Genomic DNA, 19937 nt, shown 5'->3' on the forward strand with positions numbered 1-19937 from the left:
TCCTGCCTCAAACCCCTTGTTGACAAGGCTTTGAAGATGTTCTTGCTATTGGTCAAGCAGGGTTTCAGAGAAGTCCTGTATTTGCTTGAAAATGACCCTGTTGTATTGGGTCATGTACAGCTGGTAAGAAGCAATTCTGGAGATGAGCATGGCCCCTTGGAACACTCGTCGACCAATATTGTCTAGGAACTTGTGTTCCTTAACAGGAGGGGTAGAGGAGTGAGGCTTCGTCCTTTTTGCTTTCTTTTGAGCCGATTCTACCACAACTGAGTGGTGTTTGAGCTGAGATTTTTGAAAGCCAGGGGCTCACTGTAATAGATAGGTAGTGTCAGCGTTTCTGTGTACAGAAATGCTGAATGCCACAGCAAGAATTCTCACCAACGCCAAAAAAAGAGACCACATCACCCCGATCCTCCAGCACCTTCACTGGCTCCCCATTAAATACAGGATACAGTTCAAAAGCAGCATGATGATGCATAAGGCCCTTCATAGCATATCCCCACTCAACTTAACCTTCAAGCTGCAACTACATACTTCGGACAAGCCGACTAGAAGTGCATACCAAAACAGAATGATTACTCAGCCCGCAAAATCCTCGCTGAGAAAACGCGCTCTATCAACCGCGGGACCGTCCCTCTGGAATTCCCTACCACCAGACCTCCGCCTGGAGTCGTGCCATACCACTTTTAAGGCAAAATTAAAGACTTGGCTCTTCCTGCAAGCATTCCCAGAGAGCTAAGAACTAACTTATATAACAACCCATAACAACCCTGTCCTTTGGTTCTAATGTATTATTCTCTGCACTATTTATTTTAATTAAGATTTATATTGCCTTTATTTATTTTTTATCTTTTTTTGTTTAAAAGTTGAAACTAGTTAGTTGGTTCGCTTATTCTTATTAGATCAAGTTCTGATTTGTTCCATGTAAACTGCCACACGGCAGTAGTTATTACCGTTTAACTGTGAACCGGAGCGATATGTATTGTATACAGGAACTCCATAAAAATCCATAAATAAATAAATAAATAAATACTGGGGCAATGGATCCGGGGTTTTCCCAGTTCTTTTTGAGGAGGTCAAGAAGAACGTAATGAATGGGAATAGAAGTGATCACTTTAGGGGCATCCAGGAACTGGAGAAGCTCCATCATCTGGTGCCTATCATCATGCTCCGTCTGAAGCTGAAAAGGGATCAATTCCAACATTTCCTTCACAAAATTAATGAAAGAAAGGTCCTTTGGAGGGGAACGCTTTCTACTTTCAGTAGAAGAGGGAGGTGAAAGTAAGTCATCGGTGTCTGTGGAAGTATCATCACCCCAGGTGTCATAAGGATCAGCAGGCTGACCTGTAGGATGAGAAGGGGGTTGGATACCCGAAGGGCCCGGCTGAGGCTCCGAGAAAATCGAAGGAATCACCGAGGGCACCGTGGATGCCCTGGGGGGTATCGGTGCCGGCATCGAAGGCGCCAATGTGCTTATCACCCCCGATGAGTGAATCGGTGGCGAGGGATGACATGGCATCGATGTCTGAGGCAATACCCCCGAAGGAGGAATGCGGAACGGTGTTTCTCCTCCCGATGAAGCTGTCATCGAGGAGCACACCGGAGCCATCGGAGACCCGGGAATCACCGGTGGAAAGGCGGTCATGAGCGCCTCCATCCGGGATAGTAGCGGTGCCAGTGCTGCTGGAATCAGGTCGGTGACCGGTTCCACTCTCGGTGCTGGTGTCGATGCCGGAGGAACCTGGAATCGTTGCATCGCCTTGTCGATGGCCTCCTGGACCAGCCAGTCCAGTTCTCCCCTGAGACCTGGGGCAAGCAGCCCCGGCTCCGTGACGGAAGAGGGAGGCTGAGGCACAGTAGGAGGGACCACCTTTACAGGAAGAATCGCGACTCCCAAACCGCGATCAGGTGAGGGTGGCCTCGATGTCCCGGTCGCAGGAATGGTCTGTGCCGTTCCTGGACGGGGCTTCTTCGATGGTGGCTCGGATGGTGGCGAGGTTGATTATTTCGCTCCCTCGATGGTCCGAGACTTACGATGCCGATGTTTCTCCCTACGATCCCCTCTATCGTGAGGGGGAGAAACAGGAGTCAATGGCCGTGAAGACGTCGATGGTGGGCGGTCACTGGACAGTTGTCGATGCTGGTGCGACTTCGACGGTGCTGGTTCCGATGACGTCGATGCGATGGACGGCATCAGAGTGTGAGCACGGAAAAGGAGTCCCATCTTCTCCATTTTGGCTTTGCGACCTTTTGGTGTCATGAGGGCACATTTGGTGCAAGTCAGGACATCATGCTCATGGCCTAAACACATTACACAGACTCCATGAGGGTCTGTGATAGACATGGTGCGAGTACAGTCCGGGCACCAACGAAACCCCGACGCCATGGCCATAGAAAAACCGAGCCGCGGTACGGTCGACGGCCAGTAGGCCGCAAGGTCCAAACTCGACGGTAATCGACGAAAAACGGTGAAAAACTTACTGGAGTACCGCAGCCTGAGAAAAGTTAGAGGAGGGACCCCTGTGGGGCAATCTAAATTTAATTAACTCCATGAGGAAAATACCTGTCAGGAATCTCTTCAGAACTCCTAAACCGTGAGGCTACTGCTGCGAGGAAAAAAGAAGACTGAAGGGGGACCCCTGCTGGCTGCAGGGTTAGTGCCATGCTGGGCATGCCCAGTAGGGGCCAGTCAAAGTTCTGGAAACTTTGACAGAAGTTTTCCGTGATTGGGCTCCATCCTGATGATGTCACCCATATGTGAGGACTACCACCCTGCTTGTCCTGTAAGAATGTAATTTTCTCAGGAGTCTCATGAAGGACTTTATCAAATGCTGTCTGAAAATCTGAATATACTATCTACTAGCTCATCATTATCCATATTTAACAACCTCATAAAAAAAAATGTAGCAGATTGGAGAGGCAAGACTTCCCTTGGGTAAATCCATGTTGGCTGTGTCCCAATAAACTATGTCTGTTCTGTAATTTTGTTCTTTAGAATAGCTTCCCAGCACTGTCAGGTTCATCAGTCTATAGTTTCCTGGATCACCCCTGGTGCTTTTTAAAAAGTGGTGTAACATTGGCTGCACTCTAATCTTCAGGTGGACAAGTGCAAGGTGCTGCATATAGGGAAAAATAACCCTTGCTCTAGTTACACAATGTTAGGTTCTAGCTTAGAAGTTACCTCCCAGGAAAGAGATTTAGGCATCATAGTGGATAATACATTGAAATCGTTGGCTCAGTGTGCTGTGGCGGTCAAAAAAGGCATTATTAAGAAGGGAATGGAAAATAAAACGGTGGATGTCATAATGCCTCTGTATTGCTCCATGGCGAGACCTCATCTTGAATACTGTGTGCAATTCTGGTCGCCACATCTCAAAATAGATATAGTTGCAATGGAGAAAGTGCAGATAAGGGTGACCAGAATAATGGGCAAGGAACAGCTCCACTATGAGAAAAAGCTAAAGAAGTTAGGGCTGTTTAGTTTGAAGAAGAGATAACTGAGGAGGGATATGATAGAGGTCTATAAAATCATGAAAGGACTTTAACAGGTTAATGTAAATCAGTGTTGCGGTCCCGGGCTGTGCCCCGGTCCCTCCACCTACCTCGGGAGCGGCCCGGGCCGTTTCCACCCTTCCCCGAGCGGTTTCTAGTCTTCTTTGGGCCAGCAGGCCCTTCAGCGCATCTCTCCCTCCTCGGGAGAAACGCCGCCGCTCCGGTGCGGCTGGCCCCGCCCCCTGACGCACGCACGGGGAGGAGCCCCATTTAAAGGAGACAGCACGGGAAATTCTCACTCTGGCCCTGGTTGACGTCAGACACCTTCAGGGGATAAGTACCCTGCAGCTAGATCACTCCAGTGCCTTGCTGTGTTCCTGGTTTGTTCTTCGTCCCGCTTCTGCTCTACCCTCCTCGCTGGATTGATTCTTCTGGACTCCGACCCTTGGACTGGCTTTGGACCATTCTCTGGACTTCGACCCCTGGACTGGCTGCGGACTGCCCTTTGGACTCAGACTCCTGAACAGACCTTTGGATTACCTACGACCTGCTGGAGGCGCCAGCCGTCTGCAACCCACGACCTGCAGGAGGCGCCTGCATCCGGACCATCTTCCACCTTCAGGGAGTCGCCTAAGTCCCAGCGGCCGTGTCCCTACGGGCTCCTCCTGGGGGGACTTCGGCTTCCAGGGTGAATCTCCAAAAGTCCCAGCGGCTGGACTCCTAAGGGCTCCTCCCGGGGGAGTGCCAGTCTCCAGGGAGAAGATTCTTCTTTCACCAGGGTCCGACGTCAGCCATCCTCCCAGTGGGTACCCTTGGTCGCATAGGACTCCACCGTAGTCCAGTATCTCTGCTTGCTCCGGGTCTCCGAACCGCCTCCTGGTTGGGACGCTTGCTGTGGGCCCTCACAGCACTCCATCCTCTGCCCCAACCGGCCCAAGGGTCCACGAACGTAACAGTTTGCAAGGCCATGGATCCGGCGGACCTAGCCGGCCTGAGAGCCATTCCAGGTATTGCCCAGAGGCTGCAACAGCAGCAGACATGCCTTGACGCTCTGACAACAGTTCAGAGGTTAGCTGATTGTGTTGAAGGAACCAAGGCTGCCAGCTCCACGGAACCAGGAACAGGAGCCACGTCCGCTGCTACAGCTCCCATCCAGATGCCGGTACCTTTACGATATTCAGGAGATGCAAAACTATGCCAAGGGTTTCTAAACCAGTGCTACATTCGCTTTAACCTGCTTCCGCTTCAATTTCCGATGGACCGGGTCAAGACAAGCTTTATTATTTCTCTTTTGGACGGGAAGCACCTGGCATGGGCCTCCAATCTTTTGGAGTGTCAAGATTCTCGCCTGGACAACTTGGTGCAATTCATCTCTGCCTTCAGGCGGGTCTTTGATGAAGCCTCCCGCAAGTCCACTGCTGCCTCGGAGTTACGCCAGGGGAACCGGCCGCTGGCAGAATACGCCGTAGACTTCCAAACTCTCGCCTCCGAACTAAACTGGGGAAACGATAGCCTGCACGGCATTTTCCTGGAGAGCCTCTCTCCTAAGCTACAAGATGAATTGGCAGCCCGAGACCTCCCGGATGACCTGGACGCGCTGATTGACCTCGCAGATCATGTGGACCATCGCATCCAGTGCCGGTTTCGAGAGAAGAAACAGACTTTTAGGTTGGGACTTGCTGAATCTACTCCTCCTCGCAGTGGGAATTCCCAGTCTGGTTCTCCAGGGACCCAAGACATCGAGCCCATGCAGGTGGCAAGTTAAATCTAAGACATTGAAAAGACAGGCTAAGAGAGAATTTGAAAAGAAGTTGGCTGTAGAGGCAAAAACTCACAGTAAAAACTTTTTTAAATATATCCGAAGCAGAAAGCCTGTGAGGGAGTCAGTTGGACCGTTAGATGATTGAGGGGTTAAAGGGGCACTTAAAGAAGATAAGGCCATCGCAGAAAGATTAAATGATTTCTTTGCTTCGATGTTTACTGAAGAGGATGTTGGGGAGGTACCCGTAATGGAGAAGGTTTTCATGGGCAATGATTCAGATGGACTGAATCAAATCACGGTGAACCTAGAAGATGTGGTAGGCCTGACTGACAAACTGAAGAGTAGTAAATCACCTGGACCGGATGGTATACACCCCAGAGTTCTGAAGGAACTAAAAAATGAAATTTCAGACCTATTAGTAAAAATTTGTAACATCATTAAAATCATCCATTGTACCTGAAGACTGGAGGATAGCAAATGTAACCCCAATATTTAAAAAGGGCTCCAGGGGTGATCCGGGAAACTACAGACCGGTTAGCCTGACTTCAGTGCCAGGAAAAATAGTGGAAAGTGTTCTAAACATCAAAATCACAGAACATATAGAAAGACATGGTTTAATGGAACAAAGTTAGCATGGCTTTACCCAGGGCAAGTCTTGCCTCACAAATCTGCTTCACTTTTTTGAAGGAGTTAATAAACATGTGGATAAAGGTGAACCGGTAGATATAGTATACTTGGATTTTCAGAAGGCGTTTGACAAAGTTCCTCATGAGAGGCTTCTAGGAAAAGTAAAAAGTCATGGGATAGGTGGCGATGTCCTTTCATGGATTGTCATAATGCCTCTGTATCGCTCCATGGTGAGACAGCTCCTTGAATACTGTGTACAATTCTGGTCGCCGCATCTCAAAAAAGATATAATTGCGATGGAGAAGGTACAGAGAAGGGCTACCAAAATGATAAGGGGAATGGAACAACTCCCCTATGAGGAAAGACTAAAGAGGTTAGGACTTTTCAGCTTGGAGAAGAGACGACTGAGGGGGGGGATATGATAGAGGTGTTTAAAATCATGAGAGGTCTAGAACGGGTAGATGTGAATCGGTTATTTACTCTTTCGGATAGTAGAAAGACAAGGGGGCACTCCATGAAGTTAGCATGGGGCACATTTAAAACTAATCGGAGAAAGTTCTTTTTTACTCAACGCACAATTAAACTCTGGAATTTGTTGCCAGAGGATGTGGTTAGTGCAGTTAGTATAGCTGTGTTTAAAAAAGGATTGGATAAGTTCTTGGAGGAGAAGTCCATTACCTGCTATTAAGTTCACTTAGAGAATAGCCACTGCCATTAGCAATGGTAACATGGAATAGACTTAGTTTTTGGGTACTTGCCAGGTTCTTATGGCCTGGATTGGCCACTGTTGGAAACAGGATGCTGGGCTGACCCAGTATGGCATTTTCTTATGTTCTTATGGGTCGGGGACCTCGCTCCCAAGAAGAAAGGAGGAGACGTCAGTCGCTCGGCCTATGCCTGTACTGTGGTGGCAAAGGCCATTTCCTTGCTCATTGTAGTGAACGTCTGGGAAACTCTCGGACCTAGGGACAGCCGGGGAGCTAACCCTAGGTCATACCACTTCTGACTCCCCATGTGTTGTGCCAGTGACCTTACTCCTCCCGGAGGAGGAGTTAGACACGCAAGCTCTGATCGACTCAGGAGCAGGGGGTAACTTCATTCTTCAGGAGCTGGTTCAACAACTCCAGATCAGGGTACAACCCCAAAGACCCCCTCTCCGCGGGTCCTCCATTCAGGGGAGAATACTTCCTGGAGTCATCACCACCCTCACCGAACCTCTCATTCTTCGCACGGGCATCCTGCACCAGGAGGAGATCTTCTTCGTTTTAGAAAAGTCCATGCACCCGGTCATCTTGGGCCTACCCTGGCTTCGGAAGCAGTCGCCCGTAATTGCATGGGATACCCTTCAACTAGCGTCTTGGGGACCTGCGTGCCTTAATTCCTGCCTAGCCACGGTTGCTCGGCCACCGATTCCTCTCTTGACCACGACTCTGGGTTTGCCGTCCCACTATCAGGATTATCTCGATGTGTTCTCCAAAGAAAAGGCCGAGATCCTTCCGGAGCATCGTGCCTTTGACTGCGCAATTAATCTTCATCCTGGCGCCACACCACCACGAGGACGGGTCTACCCATTGTCCCTCCCGGAGACTGAAGCCATGTCGGCATATATCCAGGAGAACCTAGATCGGGGGTTCATACGACCATCTACCTCTCCAGCCGGGGCAGGTTTCTTCTTCATGGCAAAGAAAGACTGGTCCCTCCGACCCTGCATAGATTCCCGGGGCCTGAATAGTATTACCAGGCGGGATCGTATCCTTTGCCCTTGATCCCAGAACTTTTGGACCGACTGCAAGGGGCCAAGATATTTACCAAACTAGACCTTCGCGGAGCCTATAACCTCGTTAGAATTCGCCCAGGAGACGAGTGGAAGACCGCAATCAACACAAGGGACGGACATTATGAATACCGGGTCACGCCTTTCGGTCTCTGCAACGCCCCAGCAGTGTTTCAGAACCTCATGAATGAGGTCCTACGAGAAATGTTATATACTTCAGTAGTTGTTTACCTAGACGACGTACTAATTTACTCCAAAGACCTACAGACACACCGCCAGGACGTTCGTCGAGTGTTACAGAAGTTACGTGATAATCGGCTTTACGCAAAACTCGAGAAATGTTTATTTGAACAGGAATCGTTACCCTTTTTAGGGTATATTGTATCCTCTACGGGATTTCACATGGATCCAGAAAAGGTCGCTGCCATCAAGGATTGGCCCCAACCGGTGGGGGTGAAGGCGTTACAGAGGTTTCTTGGGTTCACCAACTTCTACCAGCAATTTATCCCACACTCCTTCCAGATGGTGGCACCCTTGACGGCCCTTACCAAGAAGGGATCTGACGCAAGGAATTGGACAACGGCCGCCCTACAGGCCTTCCAGAACCTGAAAGAGGCATTTCTCCAGGACCCCTGCCTGCGACACCCCGATCCTCAACGACAGTTTATTGTGGAAGTGGATGCCTCCGACGTTGCCGTCGGGGCTGTTTTAAGTCAAGTATCTCCTGGGGGGAAGCTCCTGCCCTGTTCCTACTTCTCTCGGAAATTCTCGCCAACAGAAAAGAACTACGGAATAGGGGATAAAGAATTACTCGCCATTAAATTGGCATTCGAGGAGTGGCGCCAATGGTTGGAGGGGGCCCAACTGCCGGTGCTTGTTTATACAGACCATAAAAACCTGGAATACTTATGCTGTGCCCAGCGGCTCAACCCCCGGCAGGCTAGGTGGTCTCTTTTCTTCAGCCGATTTGATTTTCGCCTCCGCTACCGGCTGGCCGATAAGAATGTTCGAGCGGACGCTCTCTCCCGTACCGCTGAAATGGAGGATGTCCCAGACACACCACGGTACATCCTTGATCCAGCCAAAGTGCTCCTCGCGGCTGCCAACACGGTCCCGACAGGGAGGACGGTGGTACCCCTTAGACTGCGAAAGAAGGTTCTCTCCTGGGCACACGACTCTCTAACAGCCGGCCACCGGGGAGTAGCCAGGACCCAGGAATTACTCTCGGAATATTACTGGTGGCCCCAATTTAAGAGGGATGTTCGCCTCTACGTGAACTCTTGCCCGACCTGCGCCCAACATAATACTCCCGTCGGCCGCCCCTGGGGTCTTCTTCAGCTTCTACCGATCCCCATGGAACCATGGACTCACTTATCCACGGATTTTATTGTAGATCTGCCAGCTTCAGAGGGGAAGACGGTGATTTGGGTCGTCATAGATAGATTCTCCAAGATGGCCCACTTTGTGCCCCTCTCCAAACTACCCTCAGCGCCTAAACTGGCGAATTTGTTTACACGACATATCTTTCGCCTTCATGGGCTCCCTTCTCCATATTGCCTCGGATAGGGGTTCTCAGTTTACGGCGAGGTATTGGCGAGCACTGTGTGAGAAGTTCGGGGTTCAGCTTGACTTCACCACCGCCTTCCATCCCCAAGCTAACGGGCAAGTAGAACGGGTAAACCGGACCTTGAAGGCGTTCCTTCGTTCGAGACCTGCAAGATGACTGGGTGGCCTTGCTTCCGTGGGCTGAATTCTCTTATAATCACCACAAGCACTCTTCCACGGCAAGCCCCCCTTCTACACGGTCTACGGGAGACGCCTGCAGCCCCCTTTACCGGTACCAGTAAATGTGCCATCTCCCATCGTACAAACCACTGCACGGCGGTTACGCCAGATCTGGCATTCCACCCGGAAGAGACTTCAGCGTGCGGCAGTTATTATGAAGAAAGTGGCCGATCGTTTGCAACGGCCAGCCCCAGTGTTCCTTCCTGGTGAGAAAGTATGGCTGAGTACTAAATACCTTCGTCTACGGCTTCCTTCGATGAGGTTGGCTCCTAAGTACATTGGTCCCTTCGCAGTTAAGGACAGGATTGGGGCAGTCTCCTATCGCCTTCAACTTCCACGCACGCTCAGGATCCACGTCGTCTTCCACGTTTCTTTGTTGAAACCCTTGGTCCTTTCTCCGTATCACAAGAAATCACCCACACCCGCTACACCTGATGCACAGGAAGATGCCATCTATCAAGTTAAAGACGTGCTGGATGTACGGCATCATCACAGGCGTTGGGAGTACCTTCTTTCCTGGGAAGGTTATGGTCCCGAAGAGAATTCCTGGGAGCCCGCCGTCAACATCCTGGACAAAAACCTCCTCCACCAGTTCCATCTGGATCACCCAAGGAAACCCAGACCTCCTGGGAGGGGGCGTAGGAGAGGGGGTACTGTTGCGGTCCCGGGCAGTGCCCCGGTCCCTCCACCGGGGATCAAGTCAAGTTGGTCTTTATTGACCGTCAACAACTTGTGTTGGATATGTGTTAATATTTATTTCTAAAATGTTTTTTTTAATATATAATACATTTTTGCTATGCTGTAATTTTGATTTCCCTTGTATTTTTATTGTATCTTATAACTGTTGGGAACCGTGTTGTCTTCTCATTTTGTTGCCTGAGATATATACAACATAGTAAATTCTGCACTAAATACATTCAGAAGCAATAAAGGTCTTTCAAAACCAAGGGGATGGGCTTCGGGACAGATCTGTGGTATTCCAGGAATGAAAATTAGCATAAGACCATAAGATATGCCATGCTGGGTCAGACCAAGGGTCCATGAAGCCCAGTATCCTGTTTCAATCCAAGTCGCAAGTACCCAAACACTAAATCTCAAGCTACTATTGCTTATTAAGTAATAACAGTTTATGGATTTTTCCTCCAGTTATACTAAGTGATGAAACCACATCCTCTGGCAATGAATTCCAGAGCTTAACTATGCGCTGAGTGAAAAAGAATTTTCTTTGATTTGTTTTAAATGAGCCACTTGCTAACTTAATGGAGTGCCCCCTAGTTCTTCTATTATCAGAGAGTAAATAATGATTTACATTATAATGTGCAATTATAAAACCCATCCTAAAAAAACCTAGTTTTGATCATAACATTTTAAATAATTACAGACCCATCTCTAACCTCCCACTAATTGCAAAGCTAATTGAAAAAGTAATTAAAAAACAATTACCCGATTACCTTGAAACTAATGACATTCTCTTTCCTAACCAATTTGGTTTTAGGAAACATTTCAACACGGAAACATTGCTGATCTCCTTAACAGACACAGTTCTTAGAGGTTTCGACAGTGGGCAAAGATATTTTTTAGTACTTTTAGACTTATCGGCGGCCTTCAACACGGTGGATCACAATATTCTCTGTACTAGATTAACAGAGACAGGGATTAATGGTGCGGTTTTGAATTGTTTTTTATCTTTTTTTTTACAGGAACACTTTTTTCAAGTAAAAATAAAAAAAACTACTTCAAACAAGATCCCACTTGAAACTGGAGTCCTTCAGGGATCCGCCCTCTCGGCAACCCTGTTTAATATATATTTATTACCCGTATGTTTTTTACTGGCAGAACTAGGCCTAAAACTTTATATCTACGCCGACGACATTCAGTTCCTTGTACTCTGACAATACATTAGAAAAAGCACTTAATATTATTACAATTTATTTAAATGCATTAAAACAACTGCTGCCCCATTTAAAGTTAGTATTAAATATGGAGAAGATGGAACTATTGTTATTGGAATGGAAATTAAAACATGATATAGTTCCCCCATTAATTTTAGAAAATAACGTAAAAATTACACCCACCACATTCCTCCGGGACCTTGGTATTACAGTAGATACTGAGTTAAGCTTTAAACAACATATAGCAGCGAAACTAAAAGAAGGATATTATAAACTCATGACCCTACGTAAATTAAAACAGTTATTGGAAAAAAATGATTTTAGGACTGTTTTACAATCATTAATTTTATCCAATGTCGACTATTGAAATACACTGCTTTTAGGACTCCCAACAGCCATAATTTGACCATTACAGGTATTGCAAAATGCAGCCACAAGAATTCTGATGGGCAAAAAAAAGTACGATCATATAACTCCAACATTGACTGCACTACTTTGGTAGCCAATCGCATTCCGTTCTCAATATAAGGCAGCTTGTATTCTACATAGAATACTGTATGCTGATCAAACAGAATGGTTGAACAGCACAATCCAATTGCACGTACCTCAAAGAAATCTGAGATCTGCAAACAAGAGCCTACTGACAATCCCAAATGTAAAATTTGCACATCTGACCGAAGTCAGAGATAGGGCAGTGTCAATCGCAGGCCCGAAATTATGGAATTCCTTACCAGTTGAATTGCGACTCCAGGCTGATATAAAAAAATTTAAGGCAGAATTAAAAACCTGGCTTTTCAATTGTGCTTATGCTGAAAGTACCTAGAATTTCAAAGCTTTGATTTATTTTATGATGTGATATTTTATTTAATTCTGATTTTAGTATAAATTAATGTAAATAATTATTTTAGTATATTTAATGTAATTTTAGCATTTAATTTTAGTACTTACTCATAGTTTTATTGTTTTTTTATTTTAACATTATTTTAGCTGTATTTTGAGATGATTTTACTGGTTTTTTAGTTTATTTATTGTAAACTGATATAATGGCACCCTAAAATGTCGGTATATAAAAACTAAAGCTATAAACCTATTCAAGTCCTTTCATGATTTTCTAGACCTCTATCATATCCCCCCTCAATCATCTCGTCTCCACACTGAACAGCCCTAACTTCTTTAGCCTTTCCTCATAGGGGAGCTGTTCCTTTCCCCTTATTCTGGTCACCCTTATCTGCACTTTATCCATTGCAACTATATCTATTTTGAGATGTGGCGACCAGAACAGCATACAGTATTCATGGTGTGGTCTCACTATGGAGCGATACAGAGGCATATGACATCCACAGTTTTATTTGCCATTCTTTTCCTAATAATTCCTAACATTCTGTATGCTTTTTTGACCGCTACAGCACACTGAACCAAAGATTTCAATGTATTAATCACTATGATGCCTAGATCTCTTTCCTGGATGGTAACTCCAAAGCTAGAATCTAACATTGCGCAATTACAGCAGGGGTTATTTTTCCCTATATGCAGCACCTTGCACTTGTCCACCTGAAGATTAGAGTGCGGCCAATGTTACACCACTTTTTAAAGGGCACCAGGGGTGGTCCAGGAAACTATAGATTGGCAAACCTGACAGTGCTGGGAAGCTATTCAAAAGAACAAAATCATGGAACAAAGAGATAGACATAGTTTATTGAGACACAGCCAACACGGATTTACCCAAGGGAAGTCTTGCCTCTCCAATCTGCAGCATTTTATTTTGATGAGTTTAATAAATGTGGATATTGATGAGCTGGTGGATATAGTATATTCGGATTTTCAGACAGCATTTGATAAAGTCCTTCATGAGAGACTCCTGAGACAATTACAATGTCATGGGATAGGAGTCAATGTCCTATTGTGAATTGTAAAGTGGCTAAAAGACCTGGAAACAGAGTAGAACCGTTTTTTCAGTGGAAGATGATAAATACTGGATTGCCCCAGGGATCTGTACTGGGACTGGTGAACACTGGTGAACACTCCTTGATCCTCACACCAAGCCTCAAACACTCACCAAAACTGTACACAGGCCAAAAAGTGAAGAATGTTAATGCTAGTTGCAAGATGGCAATCACCACAGTAGAATATCCACGCTTCAACAAGCAGGACCTCTCAAGAGCTATACTGTAAGACAAAATAGAGTCAGACCTTTGTGAAGGACAAGTCCCTGCTGCAAGAGATTCCTGTGTGCTGAAAGAAGAAAGGGGGAGTCTACCAGGAGTCTTTGCAGATCTGTATACCATGGTCTCCTGGGCCAATCCAGCGCCACCAAAAGCACCATTCCCCTGTGAGTCTTCGAACTATTCTGCATAACATGAGCCACTGAGGAAAAGCAATCAGAAGCTTGTCCTCCGGCCAGACCTGCAGAAGAGTGTCAATAGCCAAGGCCTTTGGATATCTCCTGTGACTGAAAATTCAAAAAAACTCTGCATAGCGAGAAGTCACCAGCAAGTTTAAGAACAGAAGGCCCCAGCAATCCACTATCAGCTGAAACGCCTCATCTGACAAAACCCACTCTCCTGGATCCAGACTCTCGCTGCTGAGAAAGTCTGCTCTTACACTGTCTTTTCCTGCAATGTGCGAGGCCGAGATCTCCTGAACATGTACTTTCACCCATTTTATAAGGGTCTATTTCCTGCGACACTTGCTGGCTCTTGGTTCTTCCCTGCCGACTGATGTAAGCCACCGTCATTGCGATGTTTGACCCTGCAGCCTCCTGCTGAACTGCAGGCATGCCAACTGGACAGCCCGGGCTTCCAGCCGATTAATGTTCCAGAGAGACTCTTCTGAATTCCATTGCCCTTGAGCCAATAGTTCCTGATAGTGCACGCCGCAACCCTGGAGACTCGCATCTGTCGTGAGAAACAACCAGTCCGGTGAAACTCCCAGATCTGTTTGCAACCACCACTGGAGGTAAGAGCAGACTTCCATTGGCAGGAGGAAGCCAAATTGAGTAATCCTGAAACTGTGGGCTCCAAGAGACAGCAGGGAGCACTGAAGAGGACGTATGTGTACTTTCACCCATGGCACCATTTCCAGGGTTGCCGCCATAAAACTGAGTAGATGTACCTGAATGGTATCAACTTCTGAATATGAGCTTCTGACAAGATGACTTTGCCCTGCTTCATTTCAAATCAAATACCCAGATACTCCAATGACTGAAGACTGCTCTTGGCCACCCAACCGAGCTCTTGCAACAGGGAGATCACCTTGCGTGTCATCAGTCTGTTCTCTTCCATAGATTTGCCCTCAATCAGCCAGTCGTCCAAATACGGATGAACCAGAATCCCATCTTGGCTCAACTTTGCCGCTGCCACCACCACCATAACATTGGAAACAGTTCTGGGTATGGTGGCCACACCAAAAGGCAACTCCCGAAACTGTTAATGGCACCCCAACACCACAAAATGCAGAAAATGTTGGTGCTCCAACTGGATGGGAATACAGAGGTACCCATTGGACAGATCCGAGGTGGTCAGAAATTCCAAATGCACAGCCATCATCACTGACCAGAAAGTTTCCATGTGAAACTGAGTCACCCACCAATGATGGCTGACCCCTTTGAGGTCCAGGATGGGATGAAAGGAGCCCTCCTTCTTGGGCATAATGAAATAAATGGAATATTGCCCCGTATTTTCTTGAGGTGTGGGTACTAGAACAGCAGCCCTCAGACTGAGAACAGAGTAGGCTCCACTGCCTGCTTCTTTTGCAGGGAGTGGCAGCAAGACATCATGAACATGTCCTGAGGAACACTGCGAAACTCCAGTGCATATTCTTCTCTATCACCTCCAGGACCCACTGATCCGATGTGATCTCGACCCACCTCTATCTCCTGTTCTTGGGGTTGGGTCGGCAAAGCTTCCGCTGCCCAAGCCCGCACCCTGACTGGGCTGTCTGGGACGAAAGGACTGAGACCTACTAAAAGGACGAGCCCTCTGGAAGGTCGCTATTCTGTACAGTTGAAAGCACCTGAATCCCCAAGCACAATCTTTCATGGCAAAGGAGCGTGGTGTCTGCTTCTTATTCTCCGGCAACTGGGGAACCAGTGATTCACGCCATTTACTGGCTATTTTCTTCAACTCGCTTCCAAATAACAGCTAGCCTTCAAAGGGCAATTTCGTAAGGTTAGCTTAAGAGGTCGCATCAGCTGACCAATTTCTCAGCCATAACTGACGCTGGGCTGCTATTATCGAAGCCACCCCTCTGGCAGAAGTGCGGACCAAATTACAGCCAGCATCTGCCAAAAAGGCTGGCTCCATAACTGCCCTGTAATTCACTCCAGAGTCATCGACCTCCTAAGATAGAATTAAACAAGAGCGAGCCACCAGGGAACCACAAGAAGCTATCTGCAACGTCATTGCCACTGCTTCACATACTTGTTTAAGGATGGTCTCAATTCTCCTTTCACGAACATCCAAGGCTGCTCCTCCCTCTATGGGGATAGTCGTTCATTTGGAGACTGCACAAACAAGCTTGTCTTCCTTTGGAAAACAAACGTTCTCTCACCACTGGATCCAAAGGGTATAGGCCTTACAAAACCTGGCCCCCTTTGAAATTAGCCTCCAGGGTGCCTCACACAAGATCAATCAATTCTTGAATGGCCTCCATGACAGGGAAAAAACAAGAGGCTTTAAAAGCAAGGAGACCAAAATGGTATTTTTCTTTGGCTCAAAATTGGAATCCATCCTAGGCATTTCTCAGCATTTTCAAAGTCTGGGAAATCAGAGCCGGGAGCTCATCTCTATGAAACAACCACAACATAGTCTTATATGATTCCAGTCCTGGAGCAATTTCCCCATCCTTCAGGGGAGTCAGGATCAGCCTTGTCCTCTGTTGCATCTGGATCCCTATCTGGAAGTCCTACTGCTGATCTAGGTAACAGGCTCGGTTCTGCTCTGGCAAGACTGAGCTGGGCTGAGGACTACACCTGAAGAAAGGATTGCAACCCTTGAAAAAAATTCTACTCAAGAAAAGGCAGAAGGATTCAAACCAGGAGGCACCTGTGCTTTGCCCTCTCAATTACCTTCACCCGCTGACAAACCAGTTAAGGCATTCCTCCAGACACGTCTTTACCAGGCCCTCATCATGCTGGGAAGAAACAGGTTTAGTAAAATCAGAGGAAAATAAATCTCTCTGAGCCTCCAAACAGCGCTGGCACAAGTTAGAGGGCACGCCAGGCTGAGATCCCCGAATATGAGAGGCAGCGCACGGGGAAAGGCGCTTAGATTTCTTGGCTATAGGTGTCATTTTTTTTATGCATCCAAAAATTAAGCATCCAAACTTTTAAGCATCCACAATTATAAGCATCCCAAAGAGAAGAGCACAAGCAATGAGCCCAAGCTAAGTGCATGATTTAAGTGCGCATCTAGCCCGAATGCTGCTCAACCTGGACGCTCACATCGATGGCCACCTAAGCGTCCAAAAACTGGATGCAGAACCTAGACGCACAAACAGACACATTGCCTGAATTGACGCTCCTGAAGAGAGCAGCCAAACGCACAAGCAAAGCGAGCAAAACACCGCCGTGTCCTACCACGTGGCGCACAGGAGATAAGCCTCAGAGCAGGGCCTAGACGATAAGACTGCTCAACCCACCAGGCGGCCCATGTCCATTAAATCTCCCTCGGATCAGAACAAACAAACGTCATGCCAAGCACGGGGACTGGGTAAGGAGGAAGCCCTATACAAAAATCCTCCTTATGCGTCTCTGTATGTGTGTGTAATATATATATATATATGTCAGTTTGCTCCGTCTCCATCTGCTGGTAGAGGTCCTGAACCCATCTATCTAACGGTAGGAAATTCTATTCTGCTGATCCAACAGCTTCAGTGGATTACAGTCAATCTACACAGTAAACCATAACAAAATCTTATGCAACACAAAACAAACATGCTAAAACAACATTTAAATACCTCACAGAAGTCAATGCACAGATGAGTATCTTCCGACAGACGGGACGAGCAAGGAGTTGTGGGAAGAGAGTGAAAGGAGGTAGATTGAGGATAATCTAAGAAAGTATTTATTTAAAGAAAAGGTGGTGGATGCATGGAATAGCATAGAGGTGCAAGAAAGCATGGGACAAGCACAGAGGATCACCAAAGGCATGGTAGGTATTATAGACCTGAGCAGTTATGCGGATAGGCAGACTATTTTGGCCAAATATTTATTTATAGCAATTTCTATTCTGCCTAAATACCAAAAATGTATTTTCTAGGCTGATTACACCACAATATTTCACATATTTTCAATAAAACATAATGAGACAACTATATCACATTTAAGATACATAATAAAACCACATTAGTTAATCACAGGCTTATAAAAAATAGATAATCTTTTTCTACCATTGTTTCTATGTTTCTTTGACTCTATTAAAAAATGAAGAATAAAAGAAATCTTATAATATGGAAAACTGGAGAAAAAAAGGAAAAAGTAAAACATATGACACAACACTAGTGAAAACTAGACCAAAGTAGCCTGAAATGTGAACAGCAACTCTCAAAAATCCATCTGCATGGGCATCAGAATAAAACTAAGCAATGTCATGGCCACATAGCTGCACATGCTAAGAAGCACTAAAGGTTTCTAAGAAATCTCTGGAAGAACATTGTCACGGATGGTGTCACCCACAATTGCGAGTAATGCAAGCTCCTTGTCCTCAGAAAAAGAGAAGCAGGGTTCAGGAATTGAATCCAGGGCTCCCACGAGACAGTCATTGGTTGATCCAATAAATTAATATTAATGGTATTGTTCATAACATTGAAAAGTATTTATGTCATATGAAATTGTAAACTACTATGAGCTACTTGTAGCAGCAACTGATAAATGTAATTAAATTAAAAAAAACAAATGACTTGTAAAACAAATCATTGCACTACTCAAGACATTCATATTAATAATAAGGTAAGAACTTCTACAGCTTTTCATTAAGAATAAAAACATTATATTCACTCTATGTAAAGGCTGGAAAGAATACATACCAATTTTGTACAAGAAAGTCGACCAGATGGAGAGAGGTTTGATCAGCAGTTCGAACTGCAAAATGAAGTGCTGTTTCACCTGGCTCCTAAAAAGAAATCAGATACAAGCAGTTCAAGAGTAAGAAAAGCTCTCAACTTCAATAATTTAAAAAGCAACTGAAGTAATTTAATTTTTAAGTGCAAATTTTGGGGAAAACACAAATGAGAATAAAAGAAAGCACATCTGCAAATAAATACAACAGCAAAAATCTTTAATCCCAATTCTCAAGAAGGTAGATATTCAAACTATCCACACAATTGTAAGTCTGCAAATACTTATTCACAGACTTTGCACCAATTTTCAAAGGGAAAAATTTATTTTTGAAAATTGCCGAAAGAAAAGTACAGGCACAAATCTGCACTTGCTATTTCAGTAGATACTTTATGCAGCCAAAAATAGCTGTTTATGTTTGAAATGCATTTGCATATTTCCAAACTCCACTTCTAAGAATATCTTCTATTGCAGGCAAACCTACCCACATATAGAGCAGATACTGTTTTATCTGTGTAAATGGCTTTGAATATTGCCCTCTTGATTTACAAATATATATCAATGACAGTCAAATACTGTATAGTGTATATCATTTAATTCTAAAAGTAAGGTGGAGGTGGCACATGTTAGGTTACAGTTCAGGCTGTGAACAGGGAAGCCAAATCCTCATGACATTCCTTGTGACCTTGGACGAGTTGCTTCACAGGTACAAACTTCGGGCATCATTTACTAAGCTGCAGAGCTTACAAAGCTACGGGACTCATTACCACAGCTTTGTGAACACTGCGGTATTTTCCCTGGCAGTAAAATGCAGCGGCTTTACTACCCTTGCAAATTCCGCAAGATGGCAGCCTCAGTACTGTGGGGCCATCATACCACAAGGAGCCAACTGTCTGGATTAATCCTACTCCTCAGAAAGTGTGAAAGACACAGAGGGCCTGTTTAGATCCCCTGCGCCCCCCCCCCCCCCACCATTGGAGATGGTTCAAGTTATAAAAGAAAAGGTTTTTTCTTTTTTACTCCCTAGGCACAGGTCCCTCCCCAACCCCTCGTTTTTGACAAAATAAATTGCCTCCTAGAGGCCAACCCTCCCAAAACCATATGGACATCAAAGTAGCCCTGGTGTTCTCATGGGATCCCAGAGCACATCCTAGGTTCTGGATCCAGCAGTGGCCATTTTCCAAAATGGTGCTGGCTAACCTTATTATGTGATGGGGCAATGGCAAGCTATCAGTAGCTATCAAGCTGACACCATTTTGGAACATGGATGTCACTGGATCCAGAGCCTAGGGGGCACACCAGGCCCCCACTAGACCACTAGGGCTATTTTGGTAAGTCCGGGAGGTGGAGGGGGTCAAGAGGGTGGGCTAGGGTGAAGAATAGTAGGGGCAGAGCAATCTTTTGTCAAAGGGGAGGGGTTGGGGCATTGTGGTATAAAAAATAATTTTTTTTACAACCTTGGTTCTCCTCCAGGGGTGGTGGGGGAGGGGGAATGGGGTCTATGGAGACCCCAGGGGTCTTTTTCACACTTGAGAGTTTCTGTCTGTGCTG

At 46.1% G+C, this 19937-nt stretch overlaps 1 protein-coding gene across 10 annotated transcripts in view; it reads right to left on the reverse strand.

Moving 5' to 3' along the window:
* The window catches only part of ASAP1 (ArfGAP with SH3 domain, ankyrin repeat and PH domain 1), a 975348-nt gene that overhangs the window by 312451 nt on the left and 642960 nt on the right, over positions 1-19937 (reverse strand). For all 10 annotated transcript variants that reach the window (XM_029592039.1, XM_029592032.1, XM_029592035.1 and 7 more), the window contains one exon: positions 18356-18441. In XM_029592039.1, the coding sequence (XP_029447899.1) occupies positions 18356-18441 (86 nt within the window). The remainder of the gene's footprint in view (positions 1-18355; positions 18442-19937) is intronic.

Source organism: Rhinatrema bivittatum, chromosome 2 (assembly GCF_901001135.1).
Source record: "Rhinatrema bivittatum chromosome 2, aRhiBiv1.1, whole genome shotgun sequence".
In the NCBI taxonomy this organism is placed as follows: domain Eukaryota; kingdom Metazoa; phylum Chordata; class Amphibia; order Gymnophiona; family Rhinatrematidae; genus Rhinatrema; species Rhinatrema bivittatum.